The sequence below is a fragment of the Plecotus auritus genome, assembly GCF_963455305.1.
Source record: "Plecotus auritus genome assembly, chromosome: 1".
NCBI classification, from domain to species: Eukaryota; Metazoa; Chordata; class Mammalia; order Chiroptera; family Vespertilionidae; genus Plecotus; species Plecotus auritus.
Window position 1 is genome coordinate 121,937,239 of NC_137770.1, and position 21,968 is coordinate 121,959,206.

General features: G+C 42.5%; 1 protein-coding gene across 6 annotated transcripts in view; it reads left to right on the forward strand.

Annotated features, from left to right (window-relative positions):
- PARP6 (poly(ADP-ribose) polymerase family member 6) overlaps positions 1-21,968 on the forward strand; it is a 47,097-nt gene that overhangs the window by 11,223 nt on the left and 13,906 nt on the right. For 2 of the 6 annotated variants that reach the window (XM_080669779.1, XM_080669784.1), the window contains exons 9-20: positions 2,910-3,059; positions 3,971-4,181; positions 5,145-5,198; positions 7,224-7,319; positions 7,891-7,983; positions 8,834-8,959; positions 10,169-10,234; positions 11,159-11,226; positions 14,271-14,319; positions 14,566-14,678; positions 16,012-16,084; positions 17,472-17,541. In XM_080669779.1, coding sequence (XP_080525905.1) covers positions 2,910-3,059; positions 3,971-4,181; positions 5,145-5,198; positions 7,224-7,319; positions 7,891-7,983; positions 8,834-8,959; positions 10,169-10,234; positions 11,159-11,226; positions 14,271-14,319; positions 14,566-14,678; positions 16,012-16,084; positions 17,472-17,541 — 1,169 coding nt within the window. The remainder of the gene's footprint in view (positions 1-2,909; positions 3,060-3,970; positions 4,182-5,144; positions 5,199-7,223; positions 7,320-7,890; positions 7,984-8,833; positions 8,960-10,168; positions 10,235-11,158; positions 11,227-14,270; positions 14,320-14,565; positions 14,679-16,011; positions 16,085-17,471; positions 17,542-21,968) is intronic. The other 4 variants (XM_080669781.1, XM_080669782.1, XM_080669780.1 and 1 more) reach the window with 3 other exon arrangements.

The window sequence follows — 21,968 nt, forward strand, 5'->3', positions numbered from 1 at the left end:
GAAAATTAAGAGAGCTGATATTTGAGGAGAAACCAAGATGGCGGCATAGGTAAGCACCTAAACTGCTGCCTCGCACAACAATTTCAAAATTACAACTAAAAGACAGAATGGACACCATCCAGAACCACAGGAAAGTTGGCTGATTGAAAATTCTACAACTAGAAGGAAAGAGAAAAGCTCACAGATAATTGGAGGTACGGCAAAGGGTCTTTGTGCATGCAGAGAGGAAAGGCGGCTGAGAGCCTGGCTGACTTTCTCTGGCGGAAGGGGGAAGGAAGCCCCCGACCGCAGTGAACCCCAGTTCTGACTGCACTGAACCCCAGTTCTGAGCGAGCCCCTGGGGACCCACGCTCTTATGGGGGGAATCTGGACTCTCGGGCGGAGACTCGGGAGCCAGGGAAGGCAGAGGTCTGAAGGCGTGCGCGTGCGCCCAAGGGCAAGGCTGACTGGAAGCCAAGACTGTCTGCTCCGCCCTGAGACTCCACCCCATCCAAGCTGAGCACAGAGGCTATTGCAATTTGGCAAGTCTAATCCTATAAGGCTGTCTCCAGCATCGAACTTCTCCCAGCATAGACACAGCTGATCCTTACAGCCAACTGGCCTGGAGGTCAATTCCAGTGATACCAACAACAATCAAGACTTAATTACAACAAGGATGTACACACAGTCCACAAAGGGGTGCACCAAGAGTGTCCACCTCAGGTTAACTGGGGAGGCCGACCCACTGGGCCATATTGGAAACCTAGCACACAAATCTACCCTACCAACTCAGGGAATCAGTGAAAATGCGGCGTCAAAGAAACAGATCACAAACGAAAGAAATGGAGGAAAACAAACGACTGGATATAGAATTCAAAACCACGGTTATAAGGCTTTTCAAGAATATCCTAGAAAAGGCCGATAAATATAACGAGACCCTCGAGGATATGAAAAAGGACCAACTAGAAATTAAACATACACTGACTGAAATAAAAAATATTATACAGAGACCCAAAAACAGACTAGAGGAACACAGGAATCAAGTCAAAGAATTGAAATACAAAGAAGCAAAAATCACTCAACTGAAAAAGCAAAAAGCAAAAAAAAATCCAAAAAGTTGAAGATAGTGTAAGAAGACTCTGGGACAATTCAAGCGTACCAACATCAGAATTATGGGGGTTCCAGAAGAAGAGAGAGAGCAAGATACTGAAAACCTATTGGAAGAAATAATGACAGAAAACTTCCCCCACCTGGTGAAAGAAATAGACTTACAAGTCCAGGAAGTGCACAGAACCCCAAACAAAAGGAATCCAAAGAGGACCATACCAAGACACATCATAATTAAAATGCCAAGAGCAAAAGACAAAGAGAGAATATTAAAAGCAGCAAGAGAAAAACAGTTAATTACCTACAAGGGAGCACCCATACGACTGTCAGCTGATTTCTCAACTGAAACTATGCAGGCCAGAAAGGAGTGGCCAGTAAATTCAAAGTGATGAGTAGCAAGAACCTACAACCAAGATTACTCTACCCAGCAAAGCTATCACTCAGAATTGAAGGGCAGATAAAGAGCTTCACAGATAAGAAAAAGCTAAAGGAGTTCATCACCGCCAAACCACTATTATATGAAATGCTGAAAGGTATTCTTTAAGAAGAGGAAGAAGAAGAAAAAGGTAAAGATAAAAATTATGAACAACAAATACATATCTATCAACAAGTGAACCTAAAAATCAACTGAATTAAAAACCTGAGGAACAGAATAATCTGGTGAATATAATAGAATCAGGGGCATAGAAAGGGAGTGGACTGATAATTCTCAGGGGGAAAGGGGTATGGGGGGGTTTCAGGAAGAGACTGGACAAAAATCATACACCCATGGATGAGGACAGTGTGGGGGAGGTAAGGGCAGAAGGTGGGGTGGGAAAGGGGTGGAGGGGAGCTATGGGGGGGGAAAGGAGAAACAATTGTAATAATCTGAATAAAGATTTATTAAAAAAATAAATAAGCTGATATTTGGTGGCTTCTATTTTTCTCTAGAAAGAAGGGAGGTCATTTGTTGTAGGTGAAGTTAGTTGCTTAAAGAAGGTGATAAGGATTTAAGATAATAGCTTAGAGCAGCGATTTTCAACCTTTTTCATCTCAATGCACACACTAATTACTAAAATTCTGCGGCACACCAAAAAGTATATTTTTTACTAATCTGACAAAAAAAAGTATAATTTTGATTAATTCAAACCAGATGGCTATTGTTGTGTTGAGTGTTGTCATTTTAAATTTGACAATCTAAGGAAAAAGAGGTCAGTGCCCCTGACTAAATAGTCAGGTATTGCATGTTTTAAAAATTCTTGCGGCATACCAGTGTTGAAAATCGCTGACTTAGAGTAATACTAGAGAGACTGATCAAGGGCAAACAAAAGGATTGACAAGACTAGCTGAGGGCCCAGCTCAAATTGAAAATCATAAATTTGGGGATGTAATTTTTTACCTGACAATGTCAGTACCTCTCATGTCCCTAGTTTTTTTCTTAACTATTCACAAGGCAGAGGGTAGTACTTACCTCTATACCACTGTTTCTGTTTCACTCTCAGTATATAGTCATTCTTGGCAACAAATTCCAAGGTTCACACCTTTTGTATGCTTACCTTTTGTATGCTTACCTCTAAAGGCAAAGCATCTCAGAATTTTTTGGGTTTATTAGACTAGGTAATGGGAGTGGGTGTTTACCCCCTAGGTAGGTAAAGAGGTACTTTAGGACAGTATATTTTCATGTGCTAAAGTTATATGGGGAGGGGATTCAGACACATTCCCCCACCACAACTACTTTTGCAGTACCTGGGTCTGAATTTTAGATTAGTTGCCTTTCATAGTCCTGTTTCTTGACCTATTCCCCTGCCTGAGCTTTCCTAAGCCCTTTTTCTTTAATTCCGTAGGATCCTGGGTATGTTCACATCCCAACAATGGAAACATCTCAGCAACGATTTCTTGAAAACCCAGCAGGAGAAGAGGCACAGTTGGTTCAAGGCAACTGGTACCATCAAGAAGTTCCGAGCTGGCCTCAGCATCTTCTCACCCATCCCCAAGTAAGTGCTTCCCTGGGAGCTAATCATCTCGAGTCACCTTAGTCTTGTCTAATCCCCCACCCCACCTTCCTGATTACCTAAATATATCCTGTCCTCTCCTTGGGTCCTCTGAATTCTGTACCTTTAACTACTAAAAGTATCCACATGTGCTCCTTGTCCTTCTACATCTGATTCCAATTTTTATACCTCACTCTTCATGTAAATCACAATACCTAACTGGTATGTATTTGGAAAAATATATGCTAATCTTTCCGTATTTATTTGACCCTTGTCCTTATTCCCTATCCTAAGGAGGCAGAGTCAGAGAGCAGACACCAACTCCTTGCTCTTATGCAAGGGTACATTGATTTATCAGTTATCTAATAAATAAAGCATCACCCCCTCCTGTGCTTTCTGATCTTCCCAAAGGCAAATACAGGCCCAGATTTGCAGCTTCCCAGGTACTGTTGTTGATAGTCAGGACATCAGGCTCTTTGGGATGAAACTAATTTTTGACTAGTACAGTATTTAGCACTTAATCATATGTATATACCAGTAAATACATACACACATAAACAAACACACACACACACACACACACACACACACACAGTGTGTAAGTGAAACGCATCCTTTCCAAGGGATCATTCCATACCTGGCCTAGATGCCATAGAATTATCTAGGTTTGGCCTCTGCCTAACCCTCCAAGTTCCAACCAGAAAAACACATAGATAATGACATAAAAATCAATTCAGATGTGTGATCTATTTACTTATTTTAACAGTTTTTAGATCCAGTAGAACTTTCCTCATATGTCCATCTTTGACTTAGGTTACTTCACTTACCCTGTTCTAGGACCCACTATCTCTAAACCTCTCCTAGGGCTCATACTGAATCCCCAGTTTAATCACTTCTTCTTGCTCTCTCTCCAGGTCTCCCAGTTTCCCTATTATACAGGACTCCATGCTGAAAGGCAAACTTGCTGTACCAGAGCTTCGGGTTGGGCGCCTCATGAACCGTTCCATCTCCTGTACCATGAAGAACCCCAAAGTGGAAGTGTTTGGCTACTCTCCCAGCCCCCAGGCAGGTCTCCTGTGCCCCCAGCACTTGGGCTTCCCTCCCCCAGCACGGACCTCTCCTTTGGTACATGAGCTGGGGCGGGTTTGACTTGGGTATCAGGAGGGTGGGAGTGGAATTGTGGGAGTATAGCTTCTTAAAATGGGATGGAAGAATGGTTTTCCAAGCATCATAAATCAAACCTGGGCATGTGCCGTGACTGGATGGAATGGAACACATTTTTTAATAGCTGAAAACTTATTTATATCTAAGCTATTGAGCAGAAAGTCTAGGGTTGGGTATCCCAATGAAATATTTTATGATTTTATTAGGTATGGTTAAGACTTGATAGCTGCTGTACTAACGTATTCCACCAACCTTGAAGAAGGTTAAGGATGGGTCAGCTCTTTTTTTTTTTTTTAAACCCTAATTATGAGATCTTTATTTCTTTTTTTTTTTTTATTGTTTGAAGTATTACAAATAGTAGTACATATGTCTCCTTTTTTTTTTCCCCATTGACCTCCCCCCGGCCTCCCCTACCCCCCAGTACATGCCTTTACCTGCCCCCTCCCCAGTGTCTTGTATCCATTGGTTATGCTTATATGCATGCGTACAAGTCCTTCGGTTGATCTCTTATAGCACACCCCCAGCTCTCTCCTTTTTTTTTATTGATTTCAGAGGAAGAGAAAGGGAAAGAGAGATGGGAATATCAATGATGAGAGAGAATCATTGATCGGCTGCCTCCTGCATGCCCCATAGTGCAGATTGGGCCCACAACCTGGGCATGTGCCCTGACCAGGAATTGAACCAAGACCTCTTGGTTTATAGGTCAAAGCTTAAACACTGAGCCAGACCAACTGGCTAGGCCAGCTCTTTTTAAGAACCTTTCGCAAAAATGTCTAAATGTGTCTCCAGCTTTGGAATTACTTAAGCTGACTGGAGCTAGGGCTTAGCTACTTTAGGAGAATCCTAAGTGAGGGCGTGAGTGATGTCTACACAGGTGCCAGTTTTATAGGATGCTCATGGGGTCTGTCTTTTTACTCTTACCAGGTCAGTGGTCACTGCAAGAACATCCCCACTCTGGAATATGGATTCCTTGTCCAGGTAAATCAAGCCCAAAGTTTCATTCCAAAGCGTTTTCCCTGTTGTCTGATCCATCTGATCCCCTAACATCTCCTAGCTCCTCAGTCCATTAAATATTTCCTGAGTTACTCCCAGAACTATACTAAGTATTATGTGGATAAGAGAAAAGAAGATATAGTTCCATCCTCAAGAAGCTTAGAGCATTACTGGAAAGACTATTTACAGACCATTTACAATCAAGTGCCAAATTGTGCACTGCAGATTTTAAATGCCTAGGTCTCAAGATGAGAAAGTAATTGACACTAATTTCCTTAAGATCCCTAACATTCTTGCTCAAGTGGTCTTCAATTTTCCTTGTAGTTCTCTTTCACTGCTCAGCCATTACTGGTCATTTCTTCTTTTTTAAATCTTTTTATTCCTGTACATGCTTTCACTTTTACATCCCTGTTACCTTTGTTCGTGTCATTTCTTACACTGGATTTCCTCTATATCTGCAGTCAAGACTCAGTTTCATCTTTTCCATAAAATCTTCTCCATCACTCCAATTATATTAATTAATTAGTTGAAAGTGATGTCTCTTTTTGAGCTCTAATGATGCTTTTTGTTTTTTAATGGCACCTATATGTCACATACCATATGCTGCCTTGAATTGTAATTTGTATACATACCATATTTCCCCTATTGGAGTATAGGTTCTGAGAAGACAATCTTTTATATTATTGCACTAGAGGTCCAGTGCATGAAATTCGTGCACTCAGGGAGTGGGGGGGAGTAGGCCTAAGCTGTCAGTTGGACATCCTTAGCACTGCCGCAAAGGTGGGAGAGGCTCCCGCCACCACTGTGAGCCCGGCTTCTAGCTGAGCGGCTCTCCTGTGGGAGTGCACTGACCACCAGGGGCCAGCTCCTGCGTTGAGTGTCTGCCCCCTGGTGGTCAGTGCACATCATAGTGACTGGTCGTTCTGCTATTGGGCCGAAACTGGCTCTCCGACATCCCCTGAGGGGTCCTGGATTGTGAGAGGGCGCAGGCCAGGCTGAGGGACCCCACTGGTGCAGGATCAGGGCTGGGGAGGGATGCAGGAGGTTGGCCAGCCGGGGAGGGGCCGCAGGAGGACTCCAGGGCGTGTCTTGCCCGTCTCGTCCAGTCCTGACTGGCCGGACTCCAGCAGCAAGCTCACCTACCAGTCAGAGCACCTGCCCCCTAGTGGTCAGTGCACATCATAGCAAGCAGTTGAGCGGCCTTAGCATATCTTTAGCATATTATGTTTTGATTGGTTGAATGGCTGACTGGACAACTGGACACTTAGCATATTAGGCTTTTATTATATAGGATAATCAAGGAGACTTTTACTTGACCTGGAGACATAATAGGCATTCAGTATATTTGAGTGAATATAAGCCCTTGCATGTCCCTTTACCAGCCCCAAAGTATATGAAATGGGAATAACTTTATTTATACACAAAATGTACCTGGTTGAAAAGCCATGTTAAGACAGAATGTTTTAAAAAATACTTTAGGATATTGTATTCTGGATCTATTCTCCCTTTCCAGTGCAGAGTTGTATCTGTGGTGTGACCAGTGGATAGGCTGATTGTTCTAGGTAGCTGAAATGGCTTCTCAGGATCCCCTGCCATCAGATAATCTGTAATTACTACAACTAATGTTAATAGTTTTATTAATAGTTTAAAAGATACTTTCATAGAAATCATCTCATCACTCTTAATACCTCTATGAGGGGAGTAATGTTCCACTTTAGAAATCAAGGCCTACATTAACTGACTTGCCTGAAGTTATATGTGGTATTAAGTAGTGAAGAGGGAAATCTTAACCCAGGTCTCCTTCCAGGGTGGTCTTTTTTTTTACTTTTAATATATAGTCTTAGCTCTGGAGTTAGGCCGTTAGTTTAACTAAGTGCAGGGCCCAGGAAAAGATTCTTTTCTAGATACAGGACTGGGAGGAAGGAGAGTAGCTGGAAAAGAAGTTCAAAATAGTTCCCATATCTGTGTCTGTGCTTCCAAAAGATTTAATAGAATCTCTTCTCTCCCCAGATCATGAAGTATGCAGAGCAGAGAATTCCAACATTGAATGAGTACTGTGTGGTGTGTGATGAGCAGCATGTCTTTCAGAATGGGTCCATGCTCAAGGTATAAACCCTTGCTCTGTGACCCTCTTCCTTGGACCCTTAGTCAAGACCCTTTTCCTCCTCATCTCTCCTTTCTTCCTGGTACTATGGTAAAGGTGGAATTCTGTCCTTACTCCCTGAGGCTCTAAAAATAATTGTTTCTCTCAAAAAATAAATGTCAGCAGTCCTACTAGGAAAGATGAGGCAATGTGAATATTTTCGAAGATATAATCTCCACCCAACATTTAAAAGGTAGGTATCAGATATTGACCAAGATAATTGGGTATGATACTGTCCTTAGGGACTCCAAATCTAGGTGATTAGACAGACACTTCACTATCAGTGTATAGAAGAGATATGAGCAGTGTTGTGAAGCTCGAAGAGAGAGCATCTAACTCCCTAGGGAGGTTATGGAAGGCTTTGTATAAGAGACAGCATTAATTTTCAAACTTATCAGTAAGTTTGACACAGTGGGCCCCAAACTCCTGCCTCATTATAGAGTTGTCTGAAGTCAGGATTGTCTTTTTCTCCCTACAATACTTTTTTACTGCACCTCCCCTACCACCATTGTGTGTTTTAATATGTCCATTTAGCCAGCCGTCTGTACTCGTGAACTGTGTGTTTTCTCCTTCTACACACTGGGAGTCATGTCTGGAGCTGCAGAGGAGGTGGCCACTGGAGCAGAGGTATCCCTCATCATTGATGTTTCTATCTCTCTCTCCCTCTCCCTTCCTCTCTGAAATCAATAAAAAATATATTAAAAAAAAAAAAAAGGCTGGGGAACCTAGCAATTTCATTCCTTAGAACTTAACCTCTGGAAATGCTTTCATATGTAAGGATATTCATGATAGTATTATTTGTAATAATAAAAAAAAAAAAAAAAAGGATACGACTCCCATCTATAGAGCATCCAGTTAAATTATGGTATGTCCTGACAGTGGAAATACGATATTCAGCTATTATTTATGGATAGAAAATTATAACATATAAGGAAACACATCAGTATATATAGTATAATTTTTTTTTAATTGCCTATATAATAAAATAACTATTTCCATAGGAAAAATATCTGGAAGGATGTACATAAAACTTAGCAGTTTACCTGTGAGGAATGAGATTTGTTTGGGGATGAATTTTATCTTTAATCACTTTTTTAAAAATGGATTTTTAGAGGTGGGGAGAGAGAAAGAGTAAGAAACATTGATTTGTTGTTCCACTTATTTATGCACTCATTAGTTGATTCTTGTATGTGCTCTCATTGGGGATCAAACCGGCAACCTTGGTGTATTGAGTCAACACTCTAAGCAACTGAGCTATTCTGCCAGGGTTTTTTAATCACTTTCTAAATCATTGTTACTTGAAATTTTATGAGTTTATATTATATAATGAAAAACCATAAACATACTTGCTTTTAAAAAGAAGAGCAGAGAAAAATGCTGAAATTCCAAAAGGTAGACTTAGTCTGGATACTACGTGTCTTCTAGAACTGAAAAATCATTTGGCTTCTACTGACCCCTTTCTCTTTTTTCCCCTAAGGTGGTGGATCTGCTGGTGGCCATGTGTAGGGCAGCTTTGGAGTCCCCTAGAAAAAGCATCATCTTTGAGCCTTATCCCTCTGTTGTGGACCCCACTGATCCCAAGACTTTGGCCTTTAACCCTAAGGTATAGTTGCTTGGGAAGAAAGTCAGGGCTAAGGAACAGAAACAGTAGAAGATAGTGGAGACTATGGGCTGTCATTCTAGTTACACAGCATCTTAGAGTAAGGATCAGAAGAAATGAAAGACTTGTTTCTTGGGAACTCTTGACCCCTAAGTTTTAGCTGTTTTAGTGAATAAATAACTGACTTTGTCAGAAGAAGGAGAGAAGAATTAATATTAATTATGGCATGAAAGGGAAGAATAAAGACTTTGGAGCCAGGCAGACTTGGATTCCACTTGAGACTCTGCTGTTCCCTAGCTGAGTGGTGTTAGACAAGTCAGTTAACCTTAATGAACCTCAATTTCCTTATCTGTAAAAAGGGGGTAATATCTACCTTGCTGATTGTTATAAAAATGAGGGATAATATGTAAAATATTGCATTGGATAGAGTTCTCCAGAGAATCATAACCAATAGAAGATTTATTATAAGGAATTGACTCATATAAATATGAAGGCTCAGAAGTCCCAGGATTAGCAGTCAGCAGACTAGAGACTCAGGAGAGCCAATTATTTAAGTTCCAATGCTAAGGTAGCAATTTCCAGATCCAAGTCCAAAGATAGGAAAAGACCACTGTCCCAGCTTCAAGAAGTCAGACAGGAGAAACCTCCTGCTTGGCCTTTTTGTTCCATTCAGACCTTACACTGATTGCATGAGGCCCACACAAATTAGGGAGGGCAATATGCTTTACTTAGTCTACTGATTCAAGGGTTAATCTCATCTAGAAACCCTATCACAGACCCTCCCCGAAATAATGTTTGACCAAATGTTTGGGCATTCCTTGGCCCAGTGAAATTGACACTATTAACGATTGACACAATCATTATAGTACCTGACTATTACTCATTGTTATATGTCACACACTATACCACGTTCTTTACATATATTATTTCAGAACATCTAGGTTAGGGTAGTGGAAATGTTTATCTTTATTTATTCACAGGATTACTGGGCTTCTAAGAGGTTAAGTAACTAACCCTATTACTCTCAGTTGGTAGAGAGAACTAGCATGTGATACCAGAACTATCTGACATTAAATCTGTTTTCTTTCCATGATGTACTACCCTTTCCCTAGGGCCTAAACTTTTTTTTGTATATCTGGTCCTGCTTTTTTTCACATCTTGACTCTCCATTTTTCTTCATTTCATTTTTCTCTTCCCATTGATCCCCCACAGAAGAAGAATTATGAACGACTTCAGAAAGCTCTGGATAGTGTGATGTCCATCCGGGAGATGACCCAGGTATTCCACCCTTTGCCTGTCCCTTGCCCTCTGCCTGTGCCACAAGTGTTGTATTCTGTTTGGAATTCATGGAAGTGGAGTGAAGACTTAGAGATGCTACTCAGATTCCTCACAGTGTTTACTTTAGTCTTCCCTCCTGTTCTGTTTTGTTTTATTAACTATGTTACTACTCTTCTTTCTTACTCTTAATGTCTCCCTCAACCTTTGCTTTTGCTGCTAATTCCTTAACAGGTTGTTCATATTTAATGTTTATTTTTTCATAATTCTTAGGGAATTAGGTAAGGGAAAGACCTCTGCCCAGGGTTGGGAGGTTTAGAAGGGGTTCTTGGAGGTAAGGAACTAGACCCAGGGACCTCCATCTTCTATCCTTCTAGGGGTGGGGCAGCCACATGGAGCAGTGACAATCCTTTGACTCAAGGCTGTCCCTCACCAGACTTCCCCACCCCTGGTCTGCAATCTCTGCATGAATAGACATTCATTTGTGCTCATTTACAGGTGGGCCTCTTAGCAAATCCTTTATATCACAGTTTATATTAATACATAAGATACACCAACAAGGGATGATTTGCTTGTCAGAAGAACTCTTTGCTTTATGTAAAGTTTTACCACAGGATTCCTTAGCCTATTCTTTCTGACATTGACTTCATTTATTTTTTATTTACAATCAACTTTGTAGGGTGGTAGGAATTGCATAAAATGAGGGAGACCCACCTACATGTTGTTTTGTAAGCATCTTCATTCATTTTCATATTTATTTATGAATCTTCCCAATCTGTCTTGGTTCCTTGTGGGTGGGAACCCATCTCTTCTTGCCTTTGTATGGCCTTCGTTACCTACCTTGCCCTGGGCCCTGATAGTCATCTGTGGAAAGTGGGAGGGCTCCCACTGCTCCTGGAAGTTAACCTTATGGCTCTTGTTTTATAGGGATCATACCTAGAAATCAAGAAGCAGATGGACAAGCTGGATCCCCTGGCCCATCCTCTCCTGCAGTGGTATGGATAGAATGGTTCATCCTTCCCAGAGTGGGGCAGGGACATGGTATTAGACGTGTAGCCTACACCTTCTCTTAGAGACAATTTCAGCTTCCTTCCTGAGGTTATATATATATAACTAGAGGCCTGGTGCACGAAATTTGTGCACAGGGGGGGTCCCCTCAGCTCAGCCTGCACCCTTTCCAATCTGGGATCCCTTGGGGGATGTCCGACTGCCGGCACGATCCTGGGGAGCGGGCCTAAACCGGCAGTTGGACATCCCTCTCACAATCCTGGACCGCTGACTCCTAATCACTCACCTGCCTGCCTGCCTGGTCACCCCTTACTTCCCCCCCCCACCAGCCTGGTCACCCCTAACTGTCCCTCCCCCTGGTCTGGTTGCCCCTCACTGTCCCCCCTGCCAGCCTAGTCGCCCCCAACTGTCCCTCCTGCCAGCCTGGTTGCCCCCAACTGCAAACCTCCCCCCCGCCCCGCCTGCCTGGTTGCCCCTAACTGCCCCCCCCACCGGCCTGGTCTCCCCTTACTGCCCCCATGCCGGCCTGGTTGCCCCTCACAGCCCCCCGACCGGCCTGGTCGCCCCATGCAGCCTGCTGTTCAGTCGTTTGGTCGTCCCTTTCTAACCCACCCCTCCCCCCGCCCACCTGGTCGTAGGCAGCCATCTTGTGAGGGTTAATTTGCATATTACCTCTTCGTTCTATAAGATGGCTGCTTTTTCTTGTGGTTTTATTGACACCAGGCTTTGACAAGAACTCAGATCCTATAGAGAACCCACAAATTCTGAGATGTCTCAACTTCTTTTTAGGGGTTTCTTATTTCTCAGTAGGTTTTTGAGTGCCCCTTGCATATAGGAATTAACACCTTTCACGTCAGATAACTTCAGTTCACCCTTCTATTCCCTTTTCCTGTTTGAAGGTCTTCCCCATTGACGTAGACTGTCCAGAGCCTTTCAGCAAAGATTCTGACCATTCTCTACAGCAAAGATTCTGACCATTCTCAACCCCCACCCTCCCTCTCTGATTTATTTATTTATTTATTTATTATTTTTTCATTGTTGACAGTATTACAGATGTCCTCCTTTCTCCCTCCTAGTCCCTCTTTACCCAGCCCCTGTCTCTCATCACACTATTGTCTGTTCTTTGGTTAACCTCTTCCAGTCTCCTTCTTCCCTCCCCCACACCCTCACCTCCAAAATATGTCAGTCTGTACCATGCATCCACGCCTTTAGACATATTTTGTTTGTCAGTTTATTTTGTTGATTAGATTCCACATATAAGTAAGATCATGTGATATTTGTCTTTCTCTGACTGGCTTATTTCACTTAGCATAATAATCTCCAGGTTCACCCATGCTGTCGCAAAGGGTAAGAGATTCCTTCTTTTTTACAGCTGCATAATATTCCATTGTGTAAATATACCACAGCTTTTTTATAGACTCATCTACTGCTGGGCTGTTTCCAGATCTTAGCTATTGTAAATAATGCCACTATGAACATAAGATGCATATATTCTTTCTGGTTGGTGTTTCAGGAGTCTTAGGACATATTCCCTAAAGTGGAATTACTGGGTTAAATGGCAGTCCATTTTTAATTTTTTTGAGGAAACGTCAGACTGTTTTCCACAGTGGCTACACCAGTCTGCGTTACCACCAGCAGTGTACTAGGGTTCCTTTTTCTTCATAGCCTCACCAGCATTTGTTGTTTGTTGATTTATTGAAGGTAGCCATTCTGGCAGATATGAAGTGATACCTCATTGTAGTTTTAATTTGCATTTCTCTGATGATTAGTGACGTTGAGCATTTTTTCATATGTCTATTGGCCATCTGAATGTCCTCTTTGGAGAAGTATCTATTCAGGTCCTTTGCCTATTTAAAAAATATATTTTTTTATTGATTTTAGAGAGTGAGAGGAAGGGAGAAGGATAGAGAGATGAGAGAGACACATTGATTGACTGCCTCCTGCATGCACATCCCCCTCTCCCCCTTCCCCGCCACCCTACTCCCAGCCCGGGGATCGAGCCTGAAACCCAGGCATGTGCCCTAACCAGGGATTGAACTGGTTCCTCTCGGTTTATGGGTCAATGTTGAACCACTGAGCCATACCAGCCAGGCCTTTGCCCATTTTTTAATTGAATAGTTTGTCTTCCTGGTGTTGAGTTGTATGAGTTGTTTATATATTTTGGAAATTAACCCCTAATCAGATGTATCATTGGGGAATGTTCTCTCATACAGTGGGTTCCCTTTTCCATTTTGTTGATGGTTCCCTCCCTGATCTTGATTCCTGTTCTGTTTTCTTGACATGGCTTTTCCCTTTCTTCTTAGTCAGCCTTAGACATCAGTAGTTTCTCAATGCAGCATGCTCCCTCTTTAACATGAGGAATGACCAGGCATAGATCCTCCAGAATGGCATCATAAGTACATGGGTGAAGCACAAAAAAACTAAACCATCCACTATAGGAGATAATGCTCCTTTGCTGATCCCTCAGTGTTTTATGCCTTTGTTCTCTCTTGTCCTCTGAGTCCAGCCTACATATAGCCTAGTCTATCCTTGAATCCTCATGAAGTTTGTTCTAGTTTCGTCTGCTTCTTCTCCTGCCCAAGTAGTAATATTCTATCCATTCTTCACCATCCCCAAGAGCCTTCAGGCTTCCTCTGAGTTCAAGTGGGATGGTCCTGAGCTCAGTTCTGAGTTTCTAAATCCCAAGAATAATTCACCACCATTCTAATACAGACTGCTCTCTAATTTATTTAGCTGACCTCTTGTTCTCTTCCTTTTGTTCTATTCTTTTCTCTCCCTAGATGTAGCAGCTTACCTCCCAACCCTCTCTTTCATCTGTTACTTAACTATCAGTAACTAGCTTTTTTTTTTACATTTTTATATGCAAGCATTACTACCGAAGGGAATATCCAGATGGTGGCCGGGGTATTTCACACAATTCAGACAACCCTTGCTTGTTCTCCCAAGGGCACAGCAAGGCTGCTGCTTTGTTCACAATGGCCTAACCACACACTTACTCTGTCATTTTCCTTATTTCTCTCTTTTGTTCTAGGATCATCTCTAGTAACAGGTCACACATTGTCAAACTACCTCTCAGCAGGGTAAGTGACCTTTTTCCCTCTAAACTTAAATATCTGATGAGAGGCAGGGAGGGGCCTCCATTACCAGCCAACTACATTGGTCCTAGATTTTCCTGATTGTCTCTCCCCATCAATAATAGTCTTTGGGCCTAAGCATATTTCCTTTATTTGGGGTCATTGTAAGCCTTATTTGCTCCCTATCCCCAACCCTTCTCTCCCTGATCTCCATTTCTGCTCTGTTTTTCTAACCCACCCCCACCCTGGCAGCAGCTGAAGTTCATGCACACCTCACACCAGTTCCTCCTGCTGAGCAGCCCTCCTGCCAAGGAGGCACGGTTCCGGACTGCCAAGAAGCTCTATGGCAGCACTTTTGCCTTCCAGTAAGAGGGGGGTGGTGGGGAAAGCAGAGGGCAACAAATGTAAGGTGATGGGAGAGTTCATTTGAGATTAATGAGTTTGTGTTACCTATGTTCATCACCAGTCAACAATTAGTTATATTGTGGTAGATTCTGTAGAACAAGCATGTCAAACTCAGCCCGCAGGCCGCAAGTGGCCCACAACGAATATTTTTGCAGCCCAACCAATATAACGGTATGTCAGAAATATTTTAATAAAAATTTCGTAACCTGATTTTTACAATATCCTGTTATACATAATTATTAATAATGAACTACAACGTTCTCTAATAACTGATTACTATAGTCATGTTGCATTCATTTCCCTTACGCACCTTGCACAGGCGCACCATTTCTCTCCACTAATACTAGCAACAAAAATTTTAGCAACTGATTGCCATGTCATTAGTCTTTTACTGACTTGTTTGGTGTGCACAACAGGAAATATTTCTCTTTCGGAGAACAAGAAAAATAGGTTTGTTTTATGCTTAATTTGTGCAGTTATTCAGTGTCTGGTAAATTAATGTTCAAGAAAAAAATATTTTTATTAAAATGTTCTATTATTTTATGTTAACGATTACTCATTTATTTCAGACCTTTATATTCAGCATGTCTCTATCAAAATAAACCTATGTTTCTATGAAAAATGAAACTTTTGTTTTTTGCGGCCCATAAACTTAAACCTTTTTATTTGGCCCATGTTAGCCTTTGAGTTTGACATGCTTGCTGTAGAAGATAGAAAGATAGCATATGATATGGTCTTTACTCTCAAGCTATTTATGATGTAGTTGAGGAGAAATGGCATTTGTATATAAAAGGGTGGTTGAAAAAACAGATTAGAGGGATTAGATTTGAAAACTACTTTGAGGAAATCATAATTGTGGGAGAAAAGAGAGAAAGAAAGAGCCATATTAAAGGTAATGCAAAGGGAGTGGTGGTACCCTTTTCCCAGAGTACACCTGAATTCAGGACTGGAAGCCATATTTGCATTCAGTGATAAGTTTGTTGAGTTTGAGAAGAATTCAATTTGAAATATAGGGGAATAGGCCATTGAAAATACTGAATCAGCAGTTGAGGATTTAGAATGCAACTAGCTAAAGCATGGAAGAGATGATGGGACTGGAAATTAAGATATAAGAGGTTAGTCACACACATCCATCTGCATGCCTGTGACTATGTCCATATGCATGCCCATCACTAAGTATATGTGTCCATCTTCATGTCCTGTGTGGGTGAGAGTGGGTGGGAATGGTATTCTTGAAAGTACTCCTGGGAACCTCATACTGTGAAGAGATATGCATTCTACCCTGCCTTACAGTGGGTCCCACATTGAGAATTGGCATTCGATCCTGCGCAATGGGCTGGTGAATGCATCCTACACCAAACTGCAGGTGAGGCTGTGCCCCTTTTTTCTTTTTCTCCACCCCCTGTTTTCTGCCCCACTCGGTTTTGGGAAAGTCTGCCCTAGAGTACTCAGTTGTTTTTGCCTCAGCATTCTTAAATCTAGTCTGCGTGTGGCTTCCCTAGGGAGGAAGTTGGAACTGTATGTATAGAATGAATGTAGCTTTTATATATTTTACCTCCAATGTTTTTCGGTGGTTTGGCAAATGGGAATGTAGCTGTAGGCAGGAGTATGAATTGCTGATTGCAGCCATTAGATGAATTATCCTATTAGAACTTTTCAATATATGTGACTATTCATTCAGAGTTGTATAGTATCACCAGAGAATTAAATTTCTCCTATGCTCATGGGTGTGGGGTGGCTCTTGATGTACCACTGAAATAAGCATTTTCAGAAGCCCCTATGGGAGAATGAGATATGGTAAAAGGCTTTATTGGCGGGAAGCTACGTTCCTCAGGTTCCAAAGTCCCATGCTCCTTAAAGCAGTCCTGAAAGAGTGCAGCTGGGGTTCCAGTAGAGCCAAAAGGAGGGCCAGTGTCCAAAGTGTTCGTTCCATGTTGAAGCTGGGTCCAGTGCATTTAGTCCAGATTCAGTCCATTAAGCCATTGTGTGGGTCCCACATGGCCATGAGCCACGTGAGTGCAGGGTAGCTCGCCCCTGAAACAGGATAGCCAGGAGCCCAGCTGTGTGTGAGAGAGAGGCTCCTTTATTCAGAAGCTTAAATATTCAGGTATAGTGCTGCAGTGGCCACACGCATTCTGGCCACTGATTCGCTCCCCAGTGTGACTGACAGGTAGGTATCTTCCCACATCACTCAGACCTTACTGCGCATTAGTCCAAACTGCCTTTGTTCACTCCCTTCCCACATCTCTCTTGGGGAACAGGCTTGGAGAGTGTTAAATTAGCAAAGCTGTATAAATGACATGCCTATATTACCTAGTCTTCCCTTTACTCCTTTTCTGTTAAATAATAACCCGGTTATTATAATGGTATCAATAGGAGACTTATTTCTTCGCCCTGAGAGACCCCAAGGAACAGTTATTGCCCTCTTCCTGGCTATCTGTTCTGTAGTTCTTTTTTTTTTTGGAATCTGCATATATACCAATACCTGGGGATAGGAACATGGATTCTGAGGGACTGACTCAGTGGCTATGCTATTTCTCACTCTCCAAGGCTTCAATATTTATTATTTCATAGACAAAGGGGTTAACCTGCAACCGATGTTCAGCCAATCGGCATTTTAAGAGTAGGTGCCTAGATCCATCTGAATGAGTGATAATGGAGGGAAGAGAGGGCTGGCTAAGCCTTGTGGCCTCTAATATTCAGTCATGGGAGGGCCTAGGCTCATATTGCTCATCCTGGTGTTTCCCTGCAAGCTGCATGGAGCAGCCTATGGCAAAGGCATCTACCTGAGCCCCATCTCCAGTATTTCCTTTGGATACTCAGGTAAGAAATACTTTCTGGCCACCTTGACTTTATTTATACTGCACCCATTTTGTGAATACACCATCTATGCTGTCTCCTCCTCTTCTACCATAGATACTTGGTCTATGTCAGCTCCTTCTTCAGTCATGGATACAAACTCTGTCTTTCTCAGTTTTCTCTCATTAGAAATTTGGATTCTTCCTTTTTTCATGGGAATATGGCACTGGGAACCGGTGAGGAAATAATTGGGAAATGAAACTAGGCTTTTGGTAGACAACATTTTTGGTGTTAGCACTAGCCCGTCATCATAAATTGTGTATGTGCACATGTGCATGTGTGTTTACCTGTAAATACACTTGAAGGCTTGAGTCCCTTTTATTGGCTTACATTTCTGGAGACATTGTTCTCCCTGTCAACTATCTTTTCAACAATGTATAATTACACACTACACTATCAGTCACATTGAATGTAAGAGAAAGCATTTCATTCCAAAGATAAGGCATGAGTGAGGTCCAAAATCTGATTAGGAGATGAGTCTAGTTTTGTCCTGCTCAGAAAATGATTCTGACTTAAAACTCTCTGTGTTCCAGGTTCATGTCTTCATTCCTTTTCTGTTTTCTTTTGTTCTTATTCTGTATAGTTTCTGTATAAAAGAGAGCCACCGCCGAAACCGGTTTGGCTCAGTGGATAGAGCGTCGGCCTGCGGACTGAAAGGTCCCGGGTTCGATTCCGGTCAAGGGCATGTACCTTGGTTGCAGGCACATCCCCAGTGGGAGCTGTGCAAGAGGCAGCTGATCGATGTTTCTCTCTCATCGATGTTTCTAGCTCTCTATCCCTCTCCCTTCCTCTCTGTGAAATATCAATAAAATATATTTTTAAAAACGTGTTTAAAAGAGAGCCACCATGTAGTTGTATGTCTACCATATGAAGGAGACAGTGCTAGAGTCTTTATAGATTATCATTTAGTATTCTCCAGTAATTATAACTGTTAAAAATATTAGAAACTTGCTCAATAGGTGCAGAACTAAAAAAGTCTCTAACAACACAATAAACTAAAAAAGTAGAAAAAAAAAAAAAGAGAATACAGGTAAGAACTGAAATTAACCAAATAAAAATAGGTACAATAGATAGAACCAAACAAGCAAAAGTTGATTCTTTTTAAGAACTAAAAAAAAAAAAAAAAAAAAAAAATACCAAACAGGTACAGCTGGTTAGAGTGAAGAAAAAGAGCACAGATAACTAAAAAAGGGAACATAACTACAGATGTAGCAAAATTTAAGAAGCTAATGGGACAATTTTTTCAACTTTATGTCAGTACTTTGAAAACGTTGACAAAATGTATAAATTCTTAGAAAAGTATCACTAAAAAATGATTCGATAAGAAATAGAAAGCATAAATAGTCCTAAAACTGTAAAAGACATTGAAATGGTAATTTAAAATTTTATACCACACTCCACACTGCCCCTCCCCCCCCCCCCACACACACACACACAAAACCCAAAAAACCTACCTAGCTCAGATAGTTTTCAAGTCAGTCTAAACTTTCAAGGAACAAATTATTACACAATTTTACACAGAATCATCCAGAGAATGAAAACATGGATTTATGAGTCATAAAAGATTGGTAAATTTGACTTTATTAAAACTAACAACTTCTGTTTATCAGAAGACATCTTTAAAAAGTGAGAAGATGCCCTAGCCGATTTGGCTCAGTGGCTAGAGCGTTGGCCTGCGGACTGAAAGGCCCCAGGTTCAATTCCGGTTAAGGGCACATGCCCGGGTTGTGAGCTTGATCCCCAGTAAGGGGGTGTGCAAGAGGCAGCCAATCAATGATTCTCTCTCATCATTGATGTTTCTATCTCTCTCTCCCTCTCCCTTCCTCTCTGATACCAATGAAAATATATATATATTGCCCTAACCGGTTTGGCTCAGTGGATAGAGCGTCATTCTGCAGACTCAAGGGTCCCAGGTTCGATTCTGGTCAAGGGCATGTACCTTGGTTGTGGGCACATCCCCAATAGGGGGTGTGCAGGAGGCAGCTGATGGATGTTTCTAACTCTCTATCCCTCTCCTTTCCTCTCTGTAAAAAATCAATAAAATATATTTTTTTTAAAAAGAAAAAATATATATATTTTTTTAAATATATTTTATTGATATTTTACAGAAAGGAAGGGAGAGGGATAGAGAGCTAGAAACATCGATGAGATAGAAACATCGATCAGCTGCCTCCTGCACACCTCCCACTGGGGATGTGCCCGCAACCAAGGTACATGCCCTTGACCGGAATCGAACCCGGGACCCTTCAGTCCGCAGGCCGACGCTCTATCCACTGAGCCAAACCGGTTTCAGCAGAAAATATATATATTTTTAAAAAGATGCAAGATGGCCACATAGGTATATGTACTCACCTTCTCCCACAACCATGTCAAAATTACAACTAAAGTACATCATTCAAAACCACCTGTAATTGAGCTGAATGGAAGTCTTACAACTATGAAATTGAAGAAGCCACATTAAGACTGGTAGGGCAGAGACATGGAAGGGCTGGTCCCACACCCATGTGTGGCGCATAAAAATCAGGAGAGATCTCGGTGGTGTAGGCCTGCCCTGAGGAGTGAGGGGCCCCAGTCCCACACCAGACCTCCCCACTGAGGGTTTCAGTGCCAGCAAGAGAAGTCCCAGTAACTTCTAGCTGTAAAAACTAGTATGGCTTGAGGCTGAGGAAGGCTGACACTGCTGGAGTCCCAGGGAGTTTCTCTTAAAAGGGACTGCACATGGACTTACTAGGACTCACTATTTCTGAGCTCCAGCATGAGGGAGCAGCTTGAAAGGCACCAGAGATATATGAGGAGAAATTGCATTGTTTGGCATCAAGGTGAGAGCTGGAGGGACAGCTCTCTCCCAGACAGAAGTGTTGGCAGAAGCCATTCTTTGATGAGCCTTTCCCCCACAGAGCTATCAGGTGCCTTATCTGAAACTCTACCAACCTACTTTACACTGTTTGCCCACCCTAGTGATTCCCTGAGGCCCTTACCACCCAACTTTTGCGCCCACCCAAGCTGTTTCCAGTGGCTTTACCATAGGAGTAGCCTGTCTTGACTGGTGCTTCAGATTTCCCTAAAATCTCTCAAACAAGCAGCTTCTAGCATCAATGAGCCCTTTACTTCTCATTAAGTGACCCTAGGCCTGGTACTAACAGCAGCCAGCCTTGCCTGGGCACCTCTAAGCCCAGCACAAGAAACAGCCATCTGCAGGTCGCTTTGTAGCTTATGCCTGGTGGCCCTTGGCAGAACGCAGGTAATGGCTGGCCTTGACCTGCAACTCCTAGGAGATCCCAAAGCCAATACACCCAGTGGATAGCTTCAGGCAACACTGAAGCACCACCACTCAAATACCTCCACAAGTGATACACTGAAGTGGTGGAATCAGCGGGTACCAGACCCCTGCTGAAGCAAGTCTTGCACTGTGTGGTGGGCTCTAGCACAGCTGATCTACCAAGGTGATTAGAAGTTGGTGGTCAGCTGATCAGCATGAGTAAATCCTTTCCATTGACATGCCAACAGCAATCAAGACTCAATTACAACAGAAGGGTTTACAGCCCACATGCGGGGGGAGGGGGGCGGGACGGTACACCTGTAGTGCCAAACTTGTGTGATCAGGAAGGCTGTGCTGCTGGATTCCACAGGTCACCAACTACATTAGGCTATGCTACCATGCCTAGGAGACATAGCAGCTCTACCTAATACACAGAAACAAGTACAAGGAGGCAACCAAAATGAAGAGACAAACATCCCACATGAAAGAATGGAACAAAACTCAAGAAAAAAATAAAATGGAGACAAGCAATCAACTAGATTCAGAGTTCAAAACACTGGTTATAAGGAAGCTGAGGAAACTTAGTGAGAACCTCAGCAGCATTAATAAAAATAAAAAAACCTAATTGAAATAAAGAATAATTTACAGGGAATCAACAGTAGAGTAGGTGAAGCCAAAAATCAAATCATCGAGAGAAGGAATAATGGCGGCGGAATAGACAGACGTGTTCCGAGCCTTGTCCCGGAGCAGAAAGAAAGAACAGCTGAGGGTCGCACAAGGAGTGTTTGTTGGCTGGTTGGGAGACAGCTGAATTCCAGAAGGAGGTGGGGGACTGCTAAACGGGGTTCCCCTGACCTGGCAGCACCAACTGAGGCTGGGTCCCCTCCCGGAGCTGCGGGGTTGGACGCGGAGTCTGCGCCATCTTGATCCGGAAAGTGGAGCTTATCGGAAGCCTGAGAATCCACAACTGCGGCACCCAAGGAACAGCTGCGAGCCCCAGAACAACGCTCCCCAACTGGCGCAAACACACGGGTTCAGAGGAGCTCTACACTCCACCACGGAAAGGTCAGATTTCGCCTGGGATAAGGAGAGAGAGAACTACATAACCAGACACCCAGAGAAGAGAGACCAT